Below are 27,860 nucleotides of genomic sequence, written 5' to 3' on the forward strand. Positions count from 1 at the left end.
GTGTTTACTCATAAAGGAAGGGCAGTTGTTTCTATCTCAGAGGGCTTAGTGAAATTAATGTAATGCAAAGCTATTAGAATGTTGCTTAGCACATGGTAAGTGAGATACAAGTTTTAGCTACCCATTATTATCATCGTCGTCGTCTATCTCTGGAAGAATACTAGTTTCTCTGGGAAGTCTGAGGATCCAGGATAGGAAGGACACTTTTCCGTAAAGGTCGTTGTGTGTGTTTTGAATTTTGAACCATGTCAATGTATTGCCTTAAAGAAAAAAAAAGTTTATTTCCCCAAGTGCTGTCGATTCATTTAACACTTTCTGAGCTGTGCCCCACGCGTGCTCCACGCCCAGAAAACCTCGAGGTCTGTCTTCGTGGAGTCGCAGTCTAAGAGCAGGGACTCAGAATGGGTTTGCTGAATTGATTTTACTTGAGAGAATCCTAGGGGGCATGTAGAACGGCATCAGTAAAGATGCTGCTGTGGTACTCAGAGCAACTCTGCCAAATAGATTATTTGTGCAATAGAAATAATACTTGATGGTTTAAAAAATATATATATCAGTTAATTAAAAATTTTTTTAAAAACTGCGGGGAAAGTTACAGGACCTGTGTCCATGTACAGAATCCCCAGCGAATGTCGGACGTTGCGCGATGCCAGGGCTGGGCATGCAGAATTGACCCTGATCTCGAGGCCCTTCCCGCCTCTTGGGGACGCTCCAAATGGACGTGCTTTCTAAAGTGGTGGTCCGAACGCGCCAAAACCACGAATCCTCGTGCGTGAACTGTACTAGGCCGTGCCGGGAGCTGCGAGTGCTACTGTGGCAGAAAGATGGGGCCACAAGACCTGAACACGGTTCAGCCGACTCCTGATGGGAGCCCCTTGTTCCTCTGGATTTGTGGTGTTTCTCAACCCTGCCAGTTCCGGCTACGTGTAGATTTCAGGGTATTATCAGGAACGCTTTCGCTATGGGTGTTTCCGTAGTGTAGTGGTTATCACGTTCGCCTCACACGCGAAAGGTCCCCGGTTCGAAACCGGGCGGAAACAACTTTTGGTCCTAGTCACCGTCTCTCCGGCATCCCGGAGAGTGAAGGCTGTCACATGAAGGACAAGTGTGTGTTTATCTCTATTTCTGTTTCTCGGAGACTGGCCGTGAGGCGGTACCGTAGCAGTCTATATTCTGCATAAGTGCTCCAACGTAAATTCAGTTCTCGTTACCTCAGCTAATCTCTTTGCTCTTCCCCCCGGACGCCTGCACGGCCACCTCTTCCGTGTCGAGGGGGCGTAGACTTCGGACCCCTCGGCCCTAGTCATTAGGGCAGAGCCAGGCGCACAGTTGGCGCTCTATAATACTTCTGCGGTTGCGTAGCAGTGTGCCTGCATCCTTGCTTGTGGATCTTGGTCCCTTGGGACAGAAAAGGGACTTTCAGTAGCCGCCCGGCTAGCTCAGTCGGTAGAGCATGAGACTCTTAATCTCAGGGTCGTGGGTTCGAGCCCCACGTTGGGCGCTAGTTCATTTTGGAAATGAGGATAATAAAAGAGCTTTTGATGCAAGGGCAGCAAGGTATTCTCCAGACCAAGACCCGCACTCGAGATCGAGTGCACCCAGCTCTAAGGCCTATCGCTTCCCGAAAGGGAGAGTGAATGGTGACTGCCGGCGAACAAATTCCTAGGGGCCTGTTCCTCAGACCACATTCCGCTTACTGAAATCCTCCTATCAGCGCTCAACATGTATTAGACGCCCTCTATTTAAGAGACGACCTGCCCGCGTGTCCCGGGCAAGCTGCCCTGGGAGGGAGGGCACAGAGTGACCCCCGGAAGCTGCGGTAGGACCCCAGGGACCCCTGATGAGCGACCACCTTACCAGGTGATTTAGAGATTAGTATTCCGCGCTCTCACCGCCGCCGCCCTGTTTCGATGTCCGAGACCCTCATGTCCAGTATACTCTCTTTATGGTCGGTATTGAGTCGATCTTTTGTGAAATGTTGCCCCACACATCCCAGCCTCCACATTCCCCCTACACGTAAAGGAACGTTAAAATGTCCTTTCTTGGAACACCCTAACATGAACATCTTCCGTTTACCGGTCTTGTCACGAAATTCTTCCTTAACTTCACTTGAATTCATCCTTTTCCATTTATTGTTCCTTAGTCCTGTAAATTCAGCCCATTTTCTATTTTCCGTCTATAGAAGTCTCCCCACATACATACCAGACCACGAGAGAAGTCTGTTGATTATATAAAGCTGGTTTATTAAACTTGCTAAGCGAAGGATAGTACCACCTTCGGTCTCAGAAGTGTATCAAAAGGGAGCGTAAGGGAGGATTTAGCATGACACCCTCTGAGAGCAGTGTGGACAGGAAATGGGCAGAGTTGCTAGTACAGGCCTACCTCACGCGTCCCTGGGGAGTTAGTGTTATTATGGTCCTTTCTTGGAACGTTTGGGTCTAAACAAGACGGTGTTAGAAGAGTTTGAACTTTGACATTTCGTCTTGTACAAATGCTTGTGGATTCGTTTGCAAAGTGGTTTCAGGGTTATTTTTTACCACCTTTAGTGGGACTGGAAAACATTCCTAAAAGATTCTGGCTTTTTCATTAAGAGAAAGCCGAAGTGCACGACAGGAATAAAGATGCAGACGTAGAGAATGGACATGAGGACACAGGGAGAGGGAAGGGTAAGCTGGAACAAAGTGAGAGAGTGGCATGGACATATATACACTACCAAATGTAAAATAGACAGCTAGTGGGAAGCAGCCACATAGCACAGGGAGATCAACTCGGGGCTTTGTGACCACCTAGAGGGGTGGGTTAGGGAGGGTGGGAGGGAGACGCAAGAGGAAGGAGATATGAGGATATATATATATGTATAGCTGATTCACTTTGTTATAAAGCAGAAACTAACACACCACTGTAAAGCAATTATACTCCCATAAAGATGTTAAAAAAAAAAAAGAGAGAGAGAGAGAATCCTAAGTGGACAAGCTTCTCTTCCTGTCTCCCAACAAGCCCAGGGCACGCCCGCCCGAGCTTTTTGCTACAATTCCTGCTTTTCTTTCCTCTCCGCCCCTTCCACCAATGCCCCTCGGGCCGGGTCTGGTTTAGAATCCCTGTGCTAGTAAGTGACCCACGTTGCTCTTGGCGTTCTTAGGTTCAGACGTTAGGCAAATGCATGGTAGGATCTTTGGTCTTTTCCTCGAGCTGTAGTAAAAGCCGCAGAGGCAGAAGGGCTCGCACTGATTTACGTATTGGATTCTTTCAGGAATGATGAGCAGGAGGTGTGAGGGGACTGAGACCGCGTCAGGGAGAGGGGCCGGAAGGAAACACTCACGGTCCAGACAGGAGGCGGCTGGCGCCAGGGGCAAGGCAGCAGCCGACCGGAGAAGCGGTGAAGGAGCTGGATGTATGGTTTGTACTCAGGGCAGGAGAGGGGTCTCCTGGATTTCTGCTTTCGATGGTTTAACAACCGAGATCGGATACTGAAGATTGGAAGTGGCGGGGGAGAGAGGAGAGAGGAGTAATGAGTTCAGTTTTGAACAAGTTGGGAGACGTCTAAAGGGACATGTGCAAGACAGGGGAGAGCAGTCTTAGCTGGAGTCTCAGTTGCAGGGATAGAGTGTGGGTCAAGCTGTGAGCTGGGATCTGACCCTCAGGGAGATGGCCTCAGGTACAAGAAGGAGGAGTCGGAATAGGAGGAAAGCCAGCAGCGAAGCTTCCATTGAAGCCAAGGGAGTCGAGATGTGCAAAAAGGGACAAGTGGGTAGAGTCAAATTATAGTCTAGGAAGGGAAAATGGTAAAGCGTCCATGGATTGGGCCACTTGCAGGCCCCTTGGTAACCTTGAACTAGACTTGGACAAGAGGGCCTCCTGCCCTGTGCTCTGGGGGAGAGGGCCTTCCGTGTCACAGACACTTTAAGGATCCCTACTCAGTAGGACTCAGCCTCTGTTCCAATTCCTGGTTACCTAGGTCTTTGGGAACAAGCATCGGCAACAGAAAAACATTTTGCAATATTATACCATCGATACTAATCTTAAATTTGCATACATGTAGCTCTACATATAGCATATGTTAAACCTCATCCCAATTCTGGAAATTGAATGAGTTTTATTTTTATAAAATACTTAAAAGATTTCACTACGTTTTCAAAATTTAATAAATTTTTTTCAGCTTTATTTAAATAACATCGATTTAAAATTTGATATTCACTAACTTCAATCTCCCCTTTATTCTTAATAATTTTGTATAATTTCTAAGAAATATATAATTATATTGAAAGCATATGTAAAATTAATTTCATTGTTGCGTGTTCATATCTAATTTACATTTTGACGAAAATATATTCAAATCTCATATACTTTGAATGTATTTGAACCCTTTAGATCTAACTGTCAATAGAGCACAAATTATCTGAAAATTTAAACCTGGCAGCTGTCTCCCTAGAAGACAGAGATAATGGAGAGGGTTATCCAGCCTCAAGCCACATTTTACCTTCCCTCCCACGAGGCCCGCTGCTTTCATTCACACTTTTTTTTTTTTTAATTGCTACACTTGATTGATTTCACTACCCACTAACGGATCGCGCTCCACAGTTTGACAAACACTGTTACCCAAGGCCACCAAGGGACCGGTATTCCAGGGCAGAATGGTTCCGGGGGCTCTAAGCCAGCGGATGGGTAGAGGGTCCTGGACATTGACCATGATCATAAGTCCTATAAAAGGTATGGGAAGCTAAACAGTCATGTGTTTCCGTAGTGTAGTGGTTATCACGTTCGCCTAACACGCGAAAGGTCCCCGGTTCGAAACCGGGCGGAAACAGCAACGTTATATTTCTTTTTTTTTCCCTGCTAAAACAGTTTCTTCCAGTTAACTTGCCTACTTCTGTCATTTGTTGCCGGAATGTATGTGTATAAAAGTACGCATAACTTTTACAGTTTTATCCATACTCCTGTCTTTTCCAATCTATTACCAGTTCCCTTCAAGCTAATATGTTCGACATCTCTAGGTCTGTAGTGCAAAAGCAGGTGGTCTATGTCATTAGAGCCAGACTTCACAGAACTTAAAATCCTAGAAGATTTAGAGGCAGCAAAAGGCGGGAATGCCACTCAACGACAAATGAAATATTTAAAAAAAGTACAAGAAGGAGTGCGTTGGAAACGTATAGTGGAAGTCAGGCCGGGGAATTGTTCACAGGAAAGATAGCAGTAATAACCACACCATCTATCACATCATGTTGACTGTGTCTGGTCCTGTTGTAGGTGTCTCCCTCTACTGTAGGTGAGGCCACTGAGGCGCAGACACATCACATAATGTGAGCAAATGTGGGGTAGAGGAAATAGTAGACGGTGCTAAAGAACGGAGAATGGGGGAAGAAACAGGGCACCGAGAGAAATTCAAGTTAGCACAGCCGAAAAAGCACCTGGTTCTGCCAGTGATCTGCTGGTGACTGGCTCCCGCTCGGCGCTGCTGGCTATCGCGACAACCTCCACCTTACGGACAACACCGTGAGCGAGTCTGAGTTTTTCTACCCTGACTGGTTTCACTCCCATCCTGCGCCTCCTCATCAACCTGTCCTCAGCGGCAGTGCAGAACAGTAAAAAGAACCATCAGTCTCTCCAGAGGTGTCTCGGTCAGCCGCCTTCTTCACCGATCCTCACTTGCTGCGCATCTGTTTCAGGCCTGTGAGAAGTGACAGGTGTGTTGAGAAACGGGCTCCAGAGATCAAGGGGAAAAGGCAGCGAAGGCTTCACAGAAGCAGACCAGCGGTGCTTGGAGTCCCCAAAACAGAGTTCCCGGCCGGAGAGATGTCAGTAGAGAAACACACGATGTGGACTTTTGCAGTGCAGCCTAGAAAATGGGGTTCACACTCTCATACACCTGACGGTACACAAACTTACACGTGAGAGAAACAACTTCTTTCCCAGGACTTCTGTCAAACTTGAAAGTCGAGTAGAGAAAACATCAAAGTGGTAAATCAAATTCTCTTTCAAGTTTCACGCATTTTTTTTTTCTTTTCTTTTTTGGCTTCGCTTCGCAGCTGGCGGGATCTCATTTCCCACACTAGGGATCAAATCCTGGCCCTGGCAGTGAAAGTGCCGAGTCCTAATCATTGGACCTCCAGGGAATTCCCTAAAATTTCACACATCTTAAATGCAGACAAAACGTAACCAAAAATAGCCCAGTGATGGCAAAACTTGTTAGGCCACCTGCATTCACATAACTTACACACACACAGAATCAATATCGGGCCCATCTCTTTATCATTGCTCTTTTATACTTATTTGTATGCCTTACCTAGGTTTACAGATGTAAACCCAACCAAGAATGACAGGGCCTTGTCATGCAACTTAGAGCTCTAGAAGAGTGAAGAATTTTGGACCCCACTTGGAAGAATTCTCCCAGACTTTCCCCTGCTGACCCAATTCTTTTTTTTTCCTCGTGTTTTTCATAGTAATTTGAGATGAGTCAGTACAGTCCCTGCATCCGAGGCTCCGGACTGCCAGAGGTTCTCTTGCAACCCCTCCAAGCCGACCCAGGACTCTGGGAGGCCAGGACCATCACTCAGTCCTGTCACTCTTCTCCAGGTGGATTTTGGTCTGTGCCTCAGCTAACATAAGAGTTGTCATCTGACTTCCTTGGGGAGACAGTAAACAAATTCAGTGCAACACAATTAACACCAAAGAACCAGCTGGACTGAGCAATAAGCTCGACAGAAAGCTGTCTCACGTGAGTCATATTTCTTTTGGGTTACCTTTCATGCTAAATCGTCAATAGGACTTGACAGCTTTCCTAGATTCATCTTGTTTCAATTAATGCTAAAATTATGCTCTTTTTGATCCTTAAATTGTAGCTGCTTGTCAGTGGAAGCCCCTTTAAATTGGTCCCTTGGTCCTTTCAGCATTGCCCTGGCAATTTGAGAGCATCCTTGTTCCCTGGTAGAAGTGCACACTTCGGGCCTATCTATAATTTTTCCTGGATGCAGGAGAATGTTCAGGGAGCTTGATTGATGGATTGATTTTTAGTGAAGAGTAAAAGAAAAGAGCCAAATCTGGGTGTCAGGACAGTGCATGGGGCCAAAAGTCCCTGGCTCCCCCACTTCTGACGTACCCTAGGGAAATCCTTTAAAGGATGTAAGCTTACACTGACAGCTCTATTTAATTGTAGCTTTGCTAGATCTTTACTTTTTTTTTTTCAAATAGACCTCAACATCATTACTCTACAAAATTATTTACCTAAATCTCTCACTCAAAAGTAATTGTATTCCTTTTTGCTTTCATGTTTTAAACTTTTATTAGAAAATTTAAAGTAAACAGAATGGTATTAGGAAACCCCAAGTACTCATCACTCAGCTTCAACATTTTTCTCTCTTCCACCATTTCGGTTTTATCTCTACATCTACCACTTCCCATCCCACTGCCTCTTTTCTTCATAATTCTCATAGATTTCATGGAATAGCCTTCTATCGTCACTCTATTGATCATCTCCCTTTCCCTCTGGTTCTTTTATGTGTAAAACTTCAAGGTTAGGAAATAATATTAATAGCTAAAAATCTCATGAATTGGGTCCTTACCGTGGACTAGAAACTGTTCTAGATGCTGGGCATCATTGACTCCTTTGCACCCTTGCAACAAACCTATGGTGTGCCACTATTAAAAGGAAACTTCATTCACTCGTTCATTTACATTGCAGTGAAAAAGACAGACCAGGTCCCTGCCCTCCTGGTGTTTACCTTCTGATGGGCAATTAAAATAACAAACAAATAAACAGGTAGAAAAATAATCTCAGAGAGCGATAAGGACTGTGAGAAAATTAATGAGGGTGATCTGATAGAGTGTCAGGCAGAGCACAGTATTAGAGAGATAGGCCACAAAAGATGCATCAGAAGAGGTGGCAATGAGCTGAGTCAGGAAGATAAGAAAGAGCTAGCCTTCCAAATATCTTGGGGAAGAGGCCTTTGGGAGAGGGAGCAGAGAGTTCAAAGGCCCTGAAGTAGGAGTAAACTTGGTGGGTTCAAGGACGGAAGACCAGGGGCTTGGAGGCTAAGGAGCCACACCTATACCTCCTTGGCTCTGCATTCAGATGACTGCCTCCGCACCATTTGCTGGTTTTGTTTGCAGGTGGATAGAAAAATGAGTGGAGGACACGGGATCTTATGTCTTTGAGGACTCCCAGGCAAATGAAGAACAGAGTAGAGTTTTTAACACCATGTGGAGTTTTTAAGGACAAATGAATTAACACATAGGTTCATTCAGAAAATTTCAAATAAACAATAAACACCAGCTCTAGATTCCAGCTGTGACCTAATCACTGCCTCCCCAGTGCCTCCCTCACCTCACCACGAATTGAAGGTTCAGATAAATGCTGTAATTGTCATTTAAAATGTCTAAGAGAATATCACCAGTGGCTTAGGTGTTCAGGAAGATGCCTTTTGGTAATTCATGAAAGAACCAGTGAAAGGGATTGTTCCATTTGTTTCAGAAATGTCTAGCTTTATAAGAAGAACAACAATATTTGTAAATTAAATTTAAAGCCTTGAGGAAAACTAGACTTTAACATTTACAACTGTAATACATTGAGTATTAATCACAAAAGAAGTATGTATTGAAAAGAATACATACTTTTCCCTATTCAAAAGACTCCCCCTTGCCCTTAGGCACTAAACATCTCAAATGATAACAGAGAGGGTTTCCCAAAATAGCCAGTGATTTTAGTTCAGTTGGTCCTGACACAGAACAGAGGAGCAGGTCATTCTGGGTCGTCTTTTTTGGCCACTCTTCCTTTTGCAGGCAGTCCTCCAGAATTAGCTTGTTCTGGTTGACATTTTGTCTTCCTCCTTACCCACAATTCACATTCCCCATGACACCAGCATGTGACTGAGACCTGCCGTTTTCTTGGGGGGACTTGCACCCTTAAACCAATGTGATATGACATAAACAGCAATGAAATAATGGGTGAGCATTTGATAGTGATTGAACCTTCTCTCCTGATGCTACACAGACCATAGAAGAATGATTTTCTCAAGTTTAGTAAAGGGAAACCAGTGGCTGTTAAAGAAGAAGATGATACTGGAGTATTTTTAGACTAGTTAGAATATAGCCATGAATATATTAAACCTGGAAATAATCTTCTGTTTCAAATGAGGTTTTTAAATAAGAATATTCGTGTGGATGGTTGATTAATAATTTACATATAAATTATATATAATCATTGTTTTAGACCACTTCATAAACTACATGCATGATCTAATAATTTATATATCCCCCATATGACACCAAGACCTTGTATAACATCACATACAAATTTAATGTCTTATATCTTGTTGGAGTCTCCTTGTCCAAGGAGAAAATTTGCTGAGTAAAAAATAACTGAGCAGGCCTTTCCAATGATGTCATGGCTTTGCAAGTGAAGAAAACATGATGGCCTCCCACAGAAACAGGACTGAAAAGAGAAAAAAATAACGTTGTCCTACAGAATTGGATTAGAAACCGTAAATTAGAGTGACAATGTGATCTTCAAAATCTTTTGTCCAAGTATGTGCCTGTGAGAGGCAAAAGGAAGGTCCCTCTCCCTGTTAGCCCTGCAATGGTTATTATCCTATAGGACAGACAGTGAGGGGCCCTGTTAATTTTAAGGGGGTAGGGACAGTCACATGTTAGGTTTGTTGTTAAAGCAGCCCGATGCCACCAAGGCAGTGAAGAAACAATCAATCTTATTCATGACTGGAGGGAGGTAAGATCACCCTGTAGGACCCATAGCCTGGTGATTTGTCTATTTTACATTACAACTTCATATATACCTTGACCCAGGAATCTTACTTCTTGGGAATTTGCCTTACAGATATAAGTTCAAAAGTGCAAAATGACACTACATGCTTATTAACTGCAGCATTGATTGTAATAGCAAGAGATTGGAAACTATGAATATCCATCAGTCGGTGATCTGTTAAACTAGGGTTCATCTACAGTGGAATATTATGCAGCTGCAAAAAAAGACTGAGGAAAATTTCTATGTCTTGAGATGGAAAGATCATCAAAATATAACAGAGCTGTAATTATATTTTTGTGTAAAATAGGGGAAAACAAAAATATATTTGCATTAAAAAACTCTGGAAGAATATGTACATAGATACAAAACTTGTTACCTAGGAAGGGAGGATGGAAGTTAGATTCTTTTCACTGAATATTTTTATAGATGGTTCAATTTTTGAACACTACAGTTTATTACCTACTCAAAAGATGTTTTAAAAACTCATTTTGTGGTGCAGCCTCTGTGGGAAATGGTATGGCAATTCCACAAATTAAACAGGGAAATACCATATATCAGCAAATCCACTTCTAGATATATACCCAAAAGAGGTGAAAGCAGGAACTCGAACGTGTGTACTAGTAGTACACCCATGTTCATAGCAGCATTATCCACAATCGCCAAAAGATGGAAGGGACCCAAGTGTCTATGGAGAGATAAATGGATAAACAAAATGTGGTATATACATACAATCGAATATTATGTAGCCTTAAAAGGAAGGAATTCGGACACATGCTACAACATGGAAGAACCTTGAAGACATTATGCTAAGTGAAATAAGCCAATCACAAAAGGACAAATATTGTATGGGTTCATCTTATATGAGGTCCCTAGAGTAGTCAAATTCATAGAGACAGAGAGTAGAATGGTGGTTGCCAGGGGCTGGGAGAAAGATAGGGAGTTAATGTTCACTGGGTACAGAGTTGCAGCTGGGGAATGTGAAAAAGTTCTGGAGATGGATGGTGGTGATGGTTGCCCAACAATGTGAATGTGTTTAAAGCCACAGAGCTGTGAACTTTAAAATGGTGAAAATGAACAAGGTCCTACTGTATAGCACAGGGAACTATATTCAATATCTTGTAATAAACCATAATGGAAAAGAATCTGAAAAACAATCTATATATATTATCTTTGCTGTACACCAGAAGCTAACACAACATTGTATATCAACTATACTTCAATTTTTTTTAATGGTGAAAGTGGTACATTTTATTATGTATGTCTTAAAAAAAATTAAAAAAAAATTTTTTTTAACCCAAAAAAATTTTTAAAAACCCACTTTGTTTGTAGGTAAAGGATAGATTAATCAATGAACCGGAGAGTGACAACAAAACGGCCTAGTGAATATCACACACAGGGAATTTCCCGTACAGGATTTCTTTATTTTTTCCGAAAGCGGGTCAGGCAAGGAAGTGCTTCGTGTGACCAAAACACACACTTCGCCCAACGTGGGGCTCGAACCCACGACCCTGAGATTAAGAGTCTCATGCTCTACCGACTGAGCTAGCCGGGCGCGTGGGTTATTTTTTTCAATAATTCTTACTTCAAGGTAGGATTCGGGCTGTATCTAGCTCCAGGTTTGAAGTTAGTTGGAACAAGATCTGGCCACTAAAGACAAGATTCTTAGCAGCCCAGGAAACTCAAACTCTACCGATCGTGCTTGACTGACCGTCCCTCCCACTTCCGTCCGTTTTCTTCTTGCCCTTTTCTGCCAGGGACCTCGCCCTTTTCCATCCCTGGAAAACGTACGGCTCAGCGCAGGGAAAAACTGCGCACGCTGACGCCATCGATGAGCTCACCTGTGATTTTTCAGTCCGAAGTTTAAAGGTAGAGCCGCGGGATTGGGCTTGTAGTGGGTGAGGGCCGCCGGCTCCTCCAACCTGCGCAAACTCCACTCTTTAGAATTTTCCTAGTGTTCTGCGCTTCGAAACTTGGAAGGAGAGGAAGCAAAACGGTCACGCATACCTGCGCTGGAGATGCCGGGGATCGAACCCGGGGCCTCATACATGCAAAGCATGCGCTCTACCACTGAGCTACATCCCCACTCCCCGACATTGCATTTTCCATGTTCCCTTAGTCCTTTATTGGCGAAAGGCAAGGGTGAATGAATAGCATCGCCAGTCGCGACAACCCAAACGCAGCAAAGCTCGGCGGCCAGCGCCGGGAGCTGTTCCAGGGTCCTCTACTGATTCTAGGCGAGCGGACCTCTACCGAGGGTCGCCCGGGGGGAGCACAGGACCGGGATAAACCCTTGGAGGCAGCGGGGAAAAAGAAGGGAAAGTCATCCGGCACGATACCCAAAATGAACTGTGAGCCGAAAAAAGGAAAGTTAAGACTGGGTGCAGGATGTTACTTTTGTTAAACAAAAAGAGGGGGGAGTGTAGCAAAATATGTAATATTTGTATAAAGTAATTCAGAATTGCAAAGTTGATTGCTTGGGATTGTAAGGGAACTGGGACGTAGGTGATAGGCAGATTTTTCACTGTTAACCGCTCTGTATATCTGAATTTTGAGCCACATTTAAATCAATTCAATCCAAGAAAAGTTTACCGAGCTCTACTGTGTACCAAGAACTGCTCTAGAAAACTGGAGGTTCAACCGTGAACAAAACTGACATAGTCCATTACATCTACCAGCTCCTATTCCAGAGGAGGTAGAGTGCTAGAGAGAAAACAGAGCCAGCGTTGAGGGAGAGAATATAGTAATGTGTGATTTTGAGAAGGTGACTTTTGAAAAAAGGCTTGAAGGAGATGGGACCTGAGCCATGCAGGTATCTGAGGAAAGAGAGGTCCAAGTAAAGGTTAACAGCCAGTTTAAAGGCCCTGAAGTAGGATCTTTCTGACTTGTTATTGCAGGAATAGTAAGGAGGTCCATGTGGCAGGGGAGAGTGATAGGAGATGAGGGTGGAGAGGTTGTGTGCAGGGGATAGAGAGGAAGAATGGGTAAGGCCTTTAGACGATTGTGAAGACTTTGACTTTTACTCTGAGAGAGATGGGAGCCACAGGAGGATTTCAGCAAAGGAGAGCCCCTATCTGATTTAACATTTTAACAGGATTGTTCTCACAGCTGGATGGAGAAGACAGGGCAGGAGTGGGGCAGAAGGGGAGAAAACTGTTGTGATCATCAAATTATAGGAGATGATGTGGTGTCGGGGGTGAGAGAGTGAGGAGATGCTGAGGACTGTGAGTGGGGCCTTCTCATTTCCCTTGTCTGTCAGAGGACTCACCCCTTTGGGCCTGAGCACCTGGAGGGGTAGAGTTGTTAACTGGGATGGGGTGGGGAAGGCTGTGGGCGGAGCAGGTGGAGGGGCAGAGCAGAAGTGCATTGTGGAAACGGTGAGTGTGTGCCTCCCCCTTAGAATGCTGCATGTGGAGATGCTGCCCAGTGAGTTGGATGTGGGAGCCAGGCATCCTAGGAAGAGCTGGGCTGGGGCTTTGTACTGTGGAGCAGGGAGAAGTTCTTTTAAGCAAGAAAGTGGAAGAGATCACAAGGAAGTGAGTATAGACAGAAGTCCAAGGGTTGAGCAAGGGCAGGGAGAGGAGGAGGAAACCACCGCGGTGGCCAAGAAGTGGGTAGGAGGCCATGGAGGTGGGAGGAGAGTCAGGGAGTACAGCATCCCAGAAGGCGCTGAGAAAGGGTGTCCGGAAGGGGGAAGCATCAGCAGAGAGGGGAGGTAAGTCCTGAGAAGGGGCCTGCTTTCACCTTTGGGTTAGGATCGCTGTGGTCACTGGTGACCTTGACAAGAGCAGTTTCTGAGGAGGTTGGGGAAGAAAATCTGCCCCAAGTGCCCTCCAGAGGGAGTGAGGTGAGAGAGGGTGTGAGCAAATACAATGGCAGTTCTGGGCGGTGGGTAGGGGGACTGTAGAAACGAGCTAGAGAAACAAAGGATTGGGTTTTGGAGGGGTATAACACCGAATAAAGTGGGGGAATTGACTGTAACTGTATTACTTGCTTAAAAAAACAAAACAAAAATAAAGAATAAACGGGGAGGCGGGGGGACACAATCGCGGGAGAGGTAGCTACAAAAGTGGATACAAGGCCACGCTTGGGGGTCGGGGACAAGAGTCAGGTTCCAGACTCTAAATTTAGCTCAGCACCGGGCCGGACAAACCTGAGCTCCGGGAACCTGACACTGGTCCGGCGCCAGGCCCTCGGGCTGTGCTGGCTGGGCCTCGGGCGGCAACTGGGAGTGGCGCCCAGATGGGCGTGTGCTTCCACCTGTCCCGGCCCGTTTCCCAAGGCTGACTGGGTCAGGCTGGGGCGGCCTAGACAGGCTCGCGTTAGGGCTGAGAGAAAGGAGAGACGGAGAGAGGGCGCCGCGGGACCCAGGAGGCCGCGGGCCAAGGCGGGATATTGAGGGGCCCAGAACTGGAGCGCAGAGCACTGGCCTGCACTGAGATCCCTTCGCCCTGTGCTGCCCGGTCAGCTATCAAAGCGCACCCTCCCCTCACGTTTCCCATCCTGGCGCACCCTCAGCTCAAGTCTCTGCCAGCAGGCGTCAGCCCCGCCCTTCTTCTTCCCGTGGGCGCTCGGAGGCCCGCCCCGGCCGCTACGCTGGGAGCGGCGTACCGTAGGGTAGGGTATCCTCTCCCGCGCCGCCCGAGTTGGGTGAACTGAGGGTGCGCATGGCGGCGGTGGGGCCGCGGACTGGCCCGGGCGCTGGGGCCGAGGCGCTGGCGCTGGCGGTAGAGCTGCAGGGCGAGGTGACCTGCTCCATCTGCCTGGAGCTCTTCCGGGAGCCGGTGTCCGTCGACTGCGGCCACAGCTTCTGCCGCGCCTGTATCGCGCGCTGCTGGGAGCGCTCGGGCGCCGGGGCCACCGCCGCGTCCCACAAGTTTTCCTGCTCGCTGCCCTGCCCGCAGTGCCGCGAGCCCGCGCGCCCGGGCCAGCTGCGGCCCAACCGGCAGCTGGCCGCGGTGGCCACGCTGCTGCGGCGCTTCAGCCTGCCAGCGGGCGCGCAGGGGGAACGCGGGCCTCCGGAGGCGGGGGCGGCCGGGTGCGCGCAGCACCGCGAACCGCTCAAGCTCTACTGTCAGGACGATGGACGTGCCATTTGCGTGGTGTGCGACCGCGCCCGCGAGCACCGCGCTCACGCCGTGTTACCCCTGGACGAGGCGGTGCAGGAGGCCAAGGTGAGCGCCGTCCCCACCCCTACGCGTCCCCGGGACCCCCAGTCCCCGTTCTGCGTTCCCGCGCAGGCAGGAAGGCCCAGGTGAGCCCCTGCTTCTTTTCCCTTATCCCATGCTGCGCAGCATTGGCTTCGGGACTGAGCGCGGCTCTCCCTCTGTCACCCCCGACACCACCAATACCACCTTCCCAAACCCCTCGCGTTTCCCTTTGGGCCCCTACTGGGCCGCCTGCGTGATGCCCCACAGATTTGGAGATTTTCTTTCTGTCGGTACCTGGCTTTGAGCGGTTTCTCCGTCACACCCACACATTCGCTACCCCCACTCTCAGCCCCTTCCCTGGACATAGCTCTGTTCGGTGTTCTCACCTTCTGTGGCCGAGCGGGACGACCTTCCCAAGAGGTCGGGGTAAGGGGGTGGGTGGCTCCAGGGCTGAGTAGAGAGCCAAGAGCCATCTGGGATTCTGGCACCTCCCATTCCTGCCAACTTGCCAGGGGGTGCGCGGACGCCTCTGGCAGTCCCCGGTCTTTCTTTGCTCTTACCCTGCTCCAGCTCTCCCACCCAGAGGGCTTTCTGATGGGGGTGAGGAGAGCAGAAGAGAGGACTAGGCAGGTTGGGCTGCTGGCGGGCTTGATGACAGCCTGGATGGTGCACAGATGGTCTTGAGGACGGGAGACCCTGAGGCCTTTGGAGTCACCCAGCAGCTGTCCTGTACCCTTACGTGCAGCCTGTGCAGGCTGTAGCCATCCCGACGTCCAGAGGTGGCTTCAACCCTGCCGCCTCTTCCTCAATGAACAGGGCCTTCCCTTTCTCCTGGGTGGCTTCAGGAAGGCACAAGTGGGAGTTGCCAGAATCCTCTCCCCGCAGTGTCCTCCTTCTCACTCTTCCGCAGGAGCTCCTGGAGTCCAGGCTGAAGGTCTTGAAGAAGGATCTGGAGGACTATGAGGCATTTCGTTCCACCGAAGAGAAGGAGAGCAAGGAGCTCCTGGTGAGCATGGCAACCCCCAGGTTGGCTCCCCTGGGTGACAGCAGAGGGCCACCCACCACTCTGGCTAGGTGTGTGTGGCTTTGGAGTGTGTGCCTGGGGAACAGCCGAGGTGGAGTTTAGAAATATAATGAGATGCATATTATATAGGGTGACCGTGTAATTTATTATATAACCAGAGCTTTTGAGAGTGAAAGGGAGGGCTAAAATAATTATTTTAGAACAGCTGGCTTGAAGTGGAACTGTCCAGGTGAATCAGGATGTATAGTCCCCCTAATATTACATAACACCCCAGTTAGGGTCTGTGGAGCATCTTGTAATGGAACACATTAATATTTCTATAGAGAAACATGAATATTCATACTAAGTGGGAGCCTTCTGTCAGTCTATGGCGTATTTTACCACCAAAGGAGTTATGAAAAAAACTTTAATTTTTAGAGTTTTTTCGATTTTGAAATCGAGGCTAGGGGAGCGGGGTTGGGGGGATGGGGGAGGGGATGGCAGAGCTGCTCCCCACCCACCAGAGGGCAGGAGGTTCCGGGACTTGGGTTTTCAGCAGCCGATTGTGCTAGCACCCCACTGCCCAGCGCTTGGGGTGGTATTTTGTCTTCCTTGAAGTGGAACAGGAAAGTGAAATGGGGTTCATTTTGGTTAAGGTGGGCAAATGTGGGTCACTGTCACTTTCTATCTCGAAAATTCAGTTCCTAGCTCAAAAACTAGGGGTTAAGAGAATGAAAGGATCCACTAAGGCCTGTTAGGGCAGGGCTCTTAAGTCCTAGGGTTGGAAAATGGAGGGAGAGCAACCTGAGGGTCGCCCCCCCCACTTAAGGGAAGGAGGTGTGGGGTGAAGGGGAGGATCCTGTGTACAGGTGCCCCAGGGTCCTTTCCTGACCCTGAACTGCACCTGGTACACCTGCATCCCATGCACATCTCAGACATTCTCTTCTGAACATTCACTTCCCTCCACAAGGAAGGGCTCACCCCTCACCCCTCCAGATCTCCACCCTGCTCTGCTGGAAAAAAAAGAGTAAGCATGTGGGGCTTCCCTGGTGGCGCAGTGGTTGAGAGTCCGCCTGCCGATGCAGGGGACACAGGTTCGTGCCCCGGTCCGCGAGGATCCCACATGCCGCGGAGCGGCTGGGCCCGTGAGCCATGGCCGCTGAGCCTGCGCGTCCGGAGCCTGTGCTCCGCAACGGGAGAGGCCACAACAGTGAGAGGCCCGCGTACCGCAAAAAAAAAAAAAAAGAGTAAGCATGTGGCTCTTCGGCCATTGCTGTACATCCGTGATCCAGAGGGCCTTCTCCAGCTTGGGCAGCTTCATGGTCTCTAACCCCACACCCCATGACATTGCTTAGCACTTTCTACTCTGTCCTACCCCCACCCAGCCAACCCCCCTGTGGCCCACACGTCCTTTATGATTACAAAATAGCTGCTTAATGAGACAACCATTGCTGCTATGAGAACAAGGAGAAGGAATATTTTTATTTGAAAATGCTCTTACCATTTAGAGGAGTAGTTCTCAACTGGTGGCAATTTTGGGCCCCAGGGGACATTTGGCAATGTCTGGAGATATTTTTGGTTGTCAGCACTGGGGCAGGGGTGCTACTGGTGTTTACCGGTAGAGGCCAGGGTACTGCTTAAACATCCTGCAATGCATAGGACAGCCCTCCACCACAAATAATTATCTTGCCCCAAATGTCAATAGCGCCGAGGTTGGAAACCCCGATTTAGAGTGCTTTGGTAAATATTGTCCCACTTGTGTTACTTCCTTGGGAGACCGTATGCTATAATTGCAAGAAGCTTGGACTCTGGGGTCAGAGTCCCTGGATTAGAATCCTGACTTCCCACTTCCTGGTAATGCACCTCTCTGTCTTGGTCTTCTCATTTGTAAGTCAGGATGAGAGTGTACCCACGTCACTGGGTGGTTGTCAGCATTGAGGGAGTTAACGCCTGTAAAGTTCCCTGTGCTGTTGCTGCCTGCTTGCCCAAATCCTGAAGACTGGGGAGCAGCGAACTGAACCCAGGTCTCCTAACTTCAGAACCCACTTATAGTCTCCTCTTCCAGCCACCCCCTCCCCCCCTAGAGTTTTCAGGGAAGAGGAACTTTGACATTTGCGCTTGTCCTGGAGGGATGGAATCCTTCTCACTGGCCACGAGAGGCCTCACTTGTTATATCATGCAGAGTCCCTCCCAGGTGTTCACGTAAAGACTCAAGAGGGTCAGGAGCGAGAGTCTGTGTCTGAAATCACAGGGGTGAAAATCCTGTGGATAATGGTCATGGAAAGAATAGAATAGAAAGCTTGCACACAGCAGACTCTTAACTTAGGTCGTTGTGGGTATGCTGTTACCTCTGATCACTGGCATTGATTTTCCTTCCTTCTTTCTACTTTCCTGCATTTCCAGGTTTTATATTATGAACTTGTGTTGCTTTTACGATTGCTAAACAGAAAAGGTGCCCTTTAAAATGAAGTAAAGTGAAGAGTGAAAGTTGGAGGGGTGACAAATGTTAAAGTACAAAATTCAAATGAGTAAAACTTAAAGATCTTATTGGCTTTATTCAGTGGTTCATAAATCAGCCAACATCCCATCTTGCAGAAAGAAAGAAGTTCTGAAGAGCTATACAAGGCGAGAGACTTTACAGGCAGAGGAAGCAGGAACAAGGAAGTTGTACTAGGCAAAAAAGTGGGTTGGCCACAGAGGCTCATGAGTAGAAGAGTTCTTTTGACGGTTAAGAAGGCTTTTCATTGGCCCAACAGCACAGGCTCCCACTCACCAAGAATGATCTAGCAGCTGCTGCTGCTGCCCAATGTTCAGCCTGGCAGCAGCAGAACCACTGCAGAGGCCTGATATAACATCATCCTTGAAGGAAACCAGTTACTTGGTAGCAGATGGATTGCACTGGACCTCTTCCACCCTGGAAGGGACAGCATTTTATCTTGGCTGGAACTGACACATTTCTGAGTAAGAGTTGTCTTTTCTGCCTGCAGAGCCCAAGCCAGCACTACCAAGGACTTACAGACTGTTCGATTCATCAACATGATTTATGATCCCAAAGTAGTTTGGGTGTCTGATTAGAGAGGGAATTTAAACATAAGAAGTGCTGTGAAGGTAGAAGTATTTTAAATTTATTTCCAATCTTGCAGTTTTGATATCCTGTTAGTACATGGTTTTTTTTGTTTTGTTTTTTTTGCGGTACGCGGGCCTCTCACTGTTGTGGCCTCTCCCATAGCGGAGCACAGGCTCCGGACGCGCAGGCTCAGCGGCCATGGCTCACGGGCCCAGCCACTCCGCTGCATGTAGGATCTTCCTGAACCGGGGCACGAACCCGTGTCCCCTGCATCGGCAGGCGGACTCTCAACCACTGCGCCACCAGGGAAGCCCAGTACATGTTTTTAATGCTGTGAATGTGCTTCTTTAAATGTGAGACCTGCCATCATCTCTCCATGTAGATACTTGCGTCACCCTTACAGCCTAACAGCGAATTAGGGTACTTTGTTGGCCTGCTTGTCTGATAGCCAGTGACATCAATGATTTACTTTAAGTTTCTGTGTCTTAAAATGAGTTTTCATCAGCAGCCCCCACTCCACCCCCCACTTCCACAAAGCCACACCTTAAAGTTGCCTTATAAATCATATATTAAATCATCGCTGAAAATGTTGAATTAAACCGAAGTGAGAAGAGTTATACGGCATTGTGTTTGAGATCTCAGTGTGTGCTATCAAAGATGTTTTCCAACTCTGCAATAACTTGAAACCATCATGTGTTTGGATGCTCTAATTTCAGCAGAATAAAGATCATAAATTTGGTCACACACACAAAAGTGGGTTGGCTATTGCAAAGTTGCTTTCCCTGTAGGGGATGGCAGGGGTTTATCAGGCAGATTACTGAACAAATACTGATCAGGCCGTTCCTTATAGGCTGGTTTAAGACAACATTTGTGGGAGAGCTGAAACTGTCATTAGGTCTCGGTTTGGTGATGTGGGGCTTAACATAAGCGACTCCATTTGGGGCCTGTTGTCTTGCTTTGAACACAAGATAAATGTGTTTGGGGACCTCAGTTTAATCCTTACAGCGACTGCAGGAGGCACTATTTTATCCCTCCCACTTTTCAAATAAGGAGACTGCAGCCCTGGGGGATTCTGGGGTGAGTTTGAAGTTTCCCTAGGTTGGTGGGAGAACCCAGGTCTAAAGAGACACATGGGCACAACTGTGACAGGGAAAGGGAAGGCACGTGTTGAGGCTGCTGCGTGCTCGGAATTGGGACATTTAAACTAGAGCGTGTGCACGGTGGGCATGCACGCGTGAGTCTCTGACCCCTGAGCAGTGAGGGGGATGCACCCCTGCCCTGTGGGATGGCTCAGAGGCTTCTATCCAAATGCTGTGTCTCAGATGCCCACATCCCTTTGCCCTCTTCAACTTCACCTCTTCTGGGACAGAAGCAGATGGCAGCCGAGCGAGAGAAGGTTGGGGCGGAGTTCCAGGCTCTGCGGGCCTTCCTGGTGGAACAGGAGGGTCGGCTCCTGGGCCGCCTGGAGGAGCTGTCCCGGGAGGTGACACAGAAGCAGAATGAGAACCTGGCCCGGCTTGGGGGTGAGATTGCCCAGCTCTCCAAGCTCAGCAGCGAGATCCAGGAGACAACTGGCAAGCCTGATCTTGACTTTCTCCAGGTGAGCCTGGCTTGGCCAGGGTACGAGTCCTTTATCCTAAGGCAGGAGGCATGAATTTATCCCTCCCACTTTTCAAATGAGGAAACAAGAATGGCGGCGAGAACAGAATCAGATCCTATGAGTTTAGTAGAATCACACATCTGGAGCCAAAGTGGACTAGAGAGAGGAGCGCTGATTTTCCTGGGGTTAGAGGTCTACAGGGATGCGATAAAAACTTTCTTGACCATGATCCACAATAACATCTCTTACAATGTATTCTATTATATACGTTGTGACAGAAGTCTCAGAAAATGACACTTACCCGTACTACATGTGATGCACTTTGATGTTTTTTTATTCTGTCTTATTTCCTTCTAAAATAAATAGTCACAATCCACGAAATAAACTTCACAAGTCACAGATGGATCAAGAATGGTCATTTAAGTGAATTCCCCGGACTCTGTACTTCCACTGCCGGGGGCCTGGGTTCAATCCATGGTCAGGTAACTAAGATACCACAAAGCCATGAGGCCAAAACAAAACAAAACAAAACAAAACCGGTCATTTAAAAGGCACTAATCTGCGTGATGTCCAGGTGTTGCATAAGAGCTGTCACTTGTCTTGGGCGATGTTGAAAGCAGAGGCAGCATTGGGTCCTAGCACTTGGCTCCAGTGATGATTCTGTAATAAATGGGAGCGTCGGGAAGCTCTTGCCACCTGGGGCCCATGCAGGAGGTAGGGGGTGATACACCTGCTTCTTCCCCTGGAAGGAGGGAAGGGGCCAGTTTTATTTTCTCAAAGGTGAATGCTAAAAAAAAATAATAATAAAAAAACATGGTGAATGCTGATTTGGTTTTCTCTCATTGTTCTTTCCAGGAATTCAAAAACACACTAAGCAGGTGAGTGGACCTAACGATACCTTGGGCCTCTCTAAGCTGGCTCTTCTTTCCCACTTAGCTTCCTGTCTTCATTCCCCACCCCTGACCTCTCACCTCCCGATGCCCCCAGTGCCTTACCTGGGTACCTTCTGAGACAAACATCTGCTGCCTGGCCATGGGTATTCAGCACGGGGTCAGGCTCTCCTTTTCACCTCTCCCCACCCAGAGGACCTCACCATCCTAAGTGTCAAGCCCAGTGGGAGTGGGACAGTGTTAGTGGGCCTTCCTCAGGGTCCTTGTCCTGCAGGTGCAGCAATGTGCCTGCCCCCAAGCCAACCACAGTCTCTTCTGAGATGAAGAATAAAGTCTGGAATGTTTCTCTCAAGACCTTTGTCTTAAAGGGGCTGCTCAAGAAGTTCAGAGGTAGGGACTTGTGTGTGGGGCTGGGCCCTGCAGTCCTGGTGGTGATGGTGTGTTTCTGGTGGTTTGGGGTCCTGAAGATGTGCCTTTCCAAAAGCTGTATGATAAAACAGGAACTAGGGTGTGTCAAGGCCAGACTGGTGCGGGGAGGCGGTGGTGGCTAATTTATTTAGAACCCCCGCCCCTACCCCAGGGCATGAAGCTTCCCCTGGGGACAGATGGAGTAGAGGGGCACTGGGGGCAGAAAGAAGGATGAAGAGGGAGAGCTCAGCTCAGAATGGCTCCAGACAAAAGAGGGGGAAGTGGGAGAGGTAGAGCTAGAATACAGCCCCCTCCCCACCCCCATGATTGGCCCAGCACTTGCCCATCAACTCTAGGGTATCTGGGGAGTGAGTGAACCCCCAGATATTTAACATTTACAGTGGGGCTGTCAGTGTCAAGAGGTGGTGTCACCGTTGTTGCCAAATAGAAATTTCCCATGTCATTCACACACAACCTGCTTTGTTTCTCCTCTTCAGAGGATCTTCGGGGAGAACTGGAGAAAGAGGAGAAAGGTATGATGGCTGTTTTAACAGTGAGTGCCCGTCATTTGGCCATGCAGAGATCCAGTGACTGTCTCTCGGGGCTCTGTGCATGGTTGGTTCCTTCTGCCTGTCCACCTCAGCAACTTTGCCATCGACTGCCCTTTCTTCCTCATCCTCACAAGTCTGATTCCTTCAGGCCACCGTGGGGCCCATAGGCCTATAAGTTGTTCCAGAGCAGGAGTGCCCTGCACCTTGAGATACTCAGATCGGGGAGTGCTTGTCGGTCACCTGGACAAGCCTCTCTTCCCTGTTCCCGCTCCCAGAGAGCTGGAGACCTCTCCTGGGGACAGGGATTGTGTGCAGGGGTCGGGGGAAGCAGGGGGACACTGAAGACTGGAAGGGAGGTGGTGATCACTCCTGCAGGGCTCTGGGGTGAGTGGGATCTAACCCCAAGGGGAAGGGAAGTGGGGAGGGGAGGACACATATTCCTGATGCTGATGTGACTGAGCTAAATCAGATCTTACTCGGGAAGAATCTAAACCCACCGAGTCAGACTATGTCCTCTGCTCAGAACCCTGTGACAGCCCTGCCTCTCTCACTCAGGAAGGGCTGGAGTTCTTGCAGTGCTCTTGAAGGCCCTACGGGGTCTGGAGCCTCACTGCACACTCTTCCCCTGGGTTCACTCCACGCAGCCACACACAGTCCTTGCTGCTCCTGGAAGGCACCAAGCACACAGCTGCTTAAGGGCCTTTGCACTGCACCGGCTATGCCAGGGCCTGGAACACCCTTCCCCCAGACAGCTGCATATCTGACTTCCTATCTCCTTGATGTCTGTGCTCAAATGCACTTTTTCAGTAAGGCCTTCCCTGGCCCCTCTAGTTGAAATTACAGCCTGCTTTCCTGATCCCTCTATCATGTATTGTCTCTCCTCCTTCTCCCCACAGAAAGGAAGCTTCAGGAGGGCAGGGATACTCCACTGTGGGATTCTCAGGGCCTAGAACAGACCTGGAACATAGTAGCACTTGCAGCAAGTGTGCATATTTTAACTTTTTATTATGGAAAATTTCAAACATAAAGTAGAGAGAAGAGCATGACGAGTATTATGTACTCATCATACACCTTCATCAATTATTGACTCGTGGCTAGTATTTTTCATAAACACCCCTACCCACTTCTTCCCACTGCATTATTTCGCAGCAAACCACAGATAGCTCTCATTTCCGTAAATATCTCAGTATGTTGTCTCTAAAGAGATAGACTTTAAAAAAAACATAAACACAAAACCATTAAGAAAGCAAACACAAAACCAACGTCATAACTAAAAAATTAATGATTCTTTCCAGTATCTAGTGTCCAAAATCCCCCACTTGTCTTTTTTCTTAATTTTATTTTTTCAATTGAAGTATAATTCATTTACAATGTTTTGCCAATCTCTGCTGTACAGCCCCAATTTTCTTTTTTTTTCTCTTTTGCGCTGCCTTGGGTCTTCATTGCTGCACGCGGGCTTTTCTCTAGTTGTGTGCGCGGGGTCTACCCGATGCGGTGCACGGGCTTCTCATTGTGGTGGCTTCGCGGGCTTCAGAAGTTGTGGCTTGCGGGCTCTAGAGCGCAGGCTTAGTCGTTGTGGCGCAGGGGTTTACTTGCTCCACCTGTGGGATCTTCCGGACCCAGGGCTCGAACCTGTGTAGCCTGCAGTGGCAGGCAGAGTCTTAACCACTGCGCCAGTAGGGAAGGCCACCCCCACGGTCTTTTAAATTGGATTTCTCAATCTGTTTGAATTGAGATCCAAATCAGGTCCATAAATTGCCTTTCTGTGATTTCAACACCTACTTAATGAGGGGGCGGTGGGAGTGGGGCGATGGGAGCCGTGCAAGGACATTGCATGGGACGTCTCTCCCTGTCTTCCCCCCTCCCCATACCCCGCAGTGGAGCTGACCTTGGACCCCGACACAGCCAACCCCCGCCTCATCCTCTCTCTGGATCTTAAGAGCGTGCGCCTTGGACAGCGGGCCCAGGACCTGCCCAGCCACCCGCGCCGCTTCGACACCAACATGCGAGTTCTGGCATCCTCCGGTTTCTCCTCCGGGAGGCACCACTGGGAGGTGGAAGTGGGCTCCAAGGACGGCTGGGCCTTTGGCGTGGCACGTGAGAGCGTGCGCCGCAAGGGCCTCACGCCCTTCACCCCCGAAGAGGGCGTCTGGGCGCTGCAGCTCAACAGCGGGCAGTACTGGGCGGTGACCAGCCCTGAAAGGACGCCCCTCAGCTGTGGGCACCTGTCCCGCGTGCGGGTCGCCCTGGACCTGGAGGTGGGGGCCGTGTCCTTCTATGCTGCGGAGGACATGCACCACATCTACACCTTCCGTGTCAACTTCCAAGAGCGCGTGTTCCCCCTTTTCTCTGTCTGCTCCACTGGTACCTACTTGCGAATCTGGCCTTGAGGGGCATTGCCCGGCCTCCCTGAGGGGGTCAGTCCGTCATGGGAAGGCATGTTGCCCTCGGATGGGGCCTCCTGGTCACTCTGGGTATGCCCTCCAGACTCTTGTCCCAGGCTGCCTTAGAGGGGCTTCTGCAGACTACAGCATCAAAGACATGAGAATGGGCTGTTGGGGAAAAGGGCTCTGAGGTCAGTTGAGCAGGGGAAGAGATGCTTTGGACCCTCCTGGCATGTCTCCTGCCTGTTGTCCACGTGTGGATTTGGCCTGAGCTGTGAGGAGGTGGAGGTGGATGAGGACAGGAGCCCAGCTCCACCAGAGGTGCTTCCTATCACTGCCCCAACTCAGCAGGGCTTCTGGTTCCGTGGAACAAAACCAAGCTCTGGTCCTTTGCCATCCTCAGTTGCAAGGGGGGCAGGTTCCTGCCAGGCCAATCAGGTTCATGATCCCTTCTGCTCTGCCTTCCTGTCAGCTGCCAGCTCTGCCTTCAGAGACCTGAATCTAGCTGGCCTGACGAAGTTGTCTACTCAGGGAGGATCACTGTACTTCCAGCTCAGTGGAGAGTTTGGGCCGGAACTGGTAGGAGACCCTTGATCTGTACATGAGGGCAAAGCCCAGGGTAACAGCATATAGGCATAGCTGCCGTCCAATGTGGCTTAGCCTGATGACAGAGTGTATGTACAACACATCCTTGGCCACAGTGACTGCTCCGTGTACTCAAGTTTGCCTAAACCCTTTTCAAGTGCCAAAGTACAGTCTCCCTTGGGTAAGGAGACCAAAGATTCTGGAATTTTGAACCTCAAGGCGGCACGTATAATTTTACAGAAGCAACTAACACCAGCATGGAAATGCACAGAGCACAGGCATGCCCCTGACAGACACTTCCTGGAGCTTCCCAAATGTATGCCAGCAGCAGAAGACCCTGGTGCCACGGCCTGCTCAGCCCGTACCCTGGAGGGTGTTATTCCCTTGGCTAATGGTTCCCCAGCTTCTGCATGGCTGGGCTTCTGGGAGAGTGGAGGTAGGCTGTTCCCTGCTTAGTGTGCTCCAGGAAAGGGGCATGGGGAGATGGAAATACAGACTGTGAGCTCATTTCTAGGGTGTCTTGGCTCATTCTTAACTCCCCCAGTCTGAATGCAAGAGCACAGTTACGAGCAAAGGTTTCTGCCAGACTAGGTGAGCGTGTGTGTTTATCTGTGTGAGGAACGTTTGCATGTGTGTTTAGATCTCAGATCTCAGGAGCGGGGGGCGGGGCCATGTGGATTTTGGAGAGGGCGTTTATGAGCATGCGTATAAGGTTTAGGTGCGAACAGACATAGGTCAGTATGGTCACACCCTATTTTTGATTTGTAGTTGTAAAATATTAGCCACCCCATATTTAGGTGAAAGCCAAAGGTTTCCTTCCCCCACTACCTAGCTGCCCAGCTAGATGAAATCCAGTCTCAGACCTAATTCTGTCCTGCACACATTGTTTATAGATAGACGTGTTGGCATGCGGGGGCAGTGACCATCAAACAGTCTGATCTGCAAGCATCTTGGAGTTTCCATGCTCTCTGTCCCTGAGATACTTCAAGCACACTTTGCATACAAGGGACGGTAAGAGAGATGTTCTTGTCGGGGCAGGCATGACACTTTTCTAGAGGCAATCTAGAGATATAGCACTAGGCAGTCAGAATCCAGTGTCCTGTGGGCTGGGGACAGGACCATTGAAGAGTCCAGCCTATAGCAGCATCCCAGAGGGTGAACCCTGTGTGGTGTTCATACATGGAGAGTAGCTCTAGAACACTGTAGCTAATCAGTGTATTTGAATACCACTGATTTCCACAAGGAAAATCCATTTCTAACATTCACTTATTAATTAAATTGCCTAATGCTATCATCAAGCCTTAATGTTATCCAGGCTTGTATGGCTTTTGGATTGAGTAGCACAATTACCCTTTATATCATCTAACAACTGTGCTGAAGTATTGCAACACATTACAGGTCACGGAAGGTAGGGTGACTAGGTTCAGGTCTGGGCACTGCAGGGGTGGCTGTGTTTATATTTTCAGCTTTTGTGTTTGTGAATGTGATTGTGTGTCTATCAGAGTTTGCAGAATAACAATGCGGATATATACATATTCGAAGAGATGTAACAAGAGTTACATAACAATTACACGTGGACAGTACGACAGATGTTCTCTCTTGGTCACTAGGGTGGTGCAGTGACTTAGGATGTCACAAGGCTGGTGTGAGAGTATGCCTGTGTGTGTGCATTTTTCTCTCCCATCCTTTGACCATCATAAGATCTCTGAGATGTCTGGGCCTCTGAGAGCAATGACTGGCCTAACTTGGGTTCCTTCTGACTCCATCCATTCATTGGTCCTAGATCCTTGTGAGCTGCTGAGACATGAAAACCCACATCCTTGAAACCAGACCCTCACACCACTCCTCAGCATCCAGACAAGGGGGCACCTAGGGGCCTTCCTCTGGCCTGGCCACCCAGTGACCTAAGTCATCTGGCCTTGCAGGGACCAAAGGGTGGGTTGGGCCATCAGACCAAGTTCCACCAACTACAGCCACAGTTTCTGACCATTTCTGGGCTAGGGCTCCTGTCCCTCACCTGGGCTCTCAATCTCTTCCCTTTGTCCCGTGGGCGCTTTGGGGGGCCCCGATGGAACCAGCTCTCCCAAAATTCAAGACGGGCCCCTAAGGATTTCCTTTTCCTAATTTGCCTTAAGTTGCGGTAGGGGCTAGGGACCTCCTGTCCCGTTCCAGTCCTTCACACATCGACCTTTTGATTTTCCCACCTTTCTCTACCAATTTTTCCCTCCTGATCACCCACCCAGACCAGAACTGGATTCCTCTCAGGACAGGCATACTGAGACCCTTTCTCTAGCCCTCCTCTCAGAGCCCCAACCTCGGACCCCTACTGTCATAGGACCTCTATCCTCAACAAGTTTTCGCCCCAGACCCCAAAGCCGGCTGGAAGACCCCAGGCCCTCCTCGTATTCAGCCCATTGGTGGCCCCGCCCCCTCCCGCAGCGCGCCCCGCCCTCACCAGATCTCTCACAGCTTCC

The 27,860-nt window shown here is 48.8% G+C and overlaps 1 protein-coding gene and 5 non-coding genes across 9 annotated transcripts; 4 read left to right on the top strand and 2 right to left on the bottom strand.

Moving 5' to 3' along the window:
* Positions 1–967: 967 nt before the first annotated feature.
* TRNAV-CAC (transfer RNA valine (anticodon CAC)) lies at positions 968–1,040 on the top strand. The gene has a single exon. It is a non-coding gene; the product is annotated as a tRNA-Val (tRNA).
* A 388-nt stretch (positions 1,041–1,428) lies between these two features.
* On the top strand, positions 1,429–1,501 carry TRNAK-CUU (transfer RNA lysine (anticodon CUU)). The gene has a single exon. It is a non-coding gene; the product is annotated as a tRNA-Lys (tRNA).
* Positions 1,502–4,731: 3,230 nt separating this feature from the next.
* Positions 4,732–4,804, top strand: TRNAV-AAC (transfer RNA valine (anticodon AAC)). Its single transcript has one exon. It is a non-coding gene; the product is annotated as a tRNA-Val (tRNA).
* Positions 4,805–11,230: 6,426 nt separating this feature from the next.
* On the bottom strand, positions 11,231–11,303 carry TRNAK-CUU (transfer RNA lysine (anticodon CUU)). The gene has a single exon. It is a non-coding gene; the product is annotated as a tRNA-Lys (tRNA).
* Positions 11,304–11,761: 458 nt separating this feature from the next.
* TRNAA-UGC (transfer RNA alanine (anticodon UGC)) lies at positions 11,762–11,833 on the bottom strand. The gene has a single exon. It is a non-coding gene; the product is annotated as a tRNA-Ala (tRNA).
* A 2,005-nt stretch (positions 11,834–13,838) lies between these two features.
* Positions 13,839–25,893, top strand: TRIM7 (tripartite motif containing 7). Of its 4 annotated transcripts, XM_060144537.1 has the most exons (7): positions 14,017–14,922; positions 15,809–15,904; positions 20,338–20,568; positions 21,424–21,446; positions 21,733–21,848; positions 22,364–22,399; positions 24,296–25,893. In XM_060144537.1, exons 1-7 carry the CDS (start codon positions 14,416–14,418, stop codon positions 24,805–24,807), a joined length of 1,521 nt encoding a protein of 506 aa, XP_060000520.1. In that variant the 5' UTR covers positions 14,017–14,415; the 3' UTR covers positions 24,808–25,893. The 4 variants fall into 4 exon arrangements, 3 of the variants coding, with proteins under 3 accessions (XP_060000521.1, XP_060000520.1, XP_060000522.1); XM_060144538.1 differs by lacking the exon at positions 21,733–21,848 and having other exon boundaries at positions 13,934–14,922; positions 24,296–24,495; XM_060144539.1 differs by lacking the exon at positions 14,017–14,922 and having other exon boundaries at positions 15,843–15,904; positions 20,291–20,568.
* The last annotated feature ends 1,967 nt before the right edge of the window (positions 25,894–27,860 follow it).

Source organism: Lagenorhynchus albirostris, chromosome 3 (genome assembly GCF_949774975.1).
Source record: "Lagenorhynchus albirostris chromosome 3, mLagAlb1.1, whole genome shotgun sequence".
Lineage (NCBI taxonomy): Eukaryota > Metazoa > Chordata > Mammalia > Artiodactyla > Delphinidae > Lagenorhynchus > Lagenorhynchus albirostris.

What these genes read in the sequence shown, in the direction of transcription:
- TRIM7 (XM_060144537.1), top strand. Translation starts at nt 14,416, where the DNA reads ATGGCGGCGGTGGGGCCGCGGACTGGCCCGGGCGCTGGGGCCGAGGCG. An exon ending in AGGCGGTGCAGGAGGCCAAG is followed by an intron (nt 14,923 to 15,808) that starts GTGAGCGCCGTC and finishes ACTCTTCCGCAG; the next exon opens with GAGCTCCTGGAGTCCAGGCT. An exon ending in GCTGCTCAAGAAGTTCAGAG is followed by an intron (nt 21,849 to 22,363) that starts GTAGGGACTTGT and finishes TCTCCTCTTCAG; the next exon opens with AGGATCTTCGGGGAGAACTG.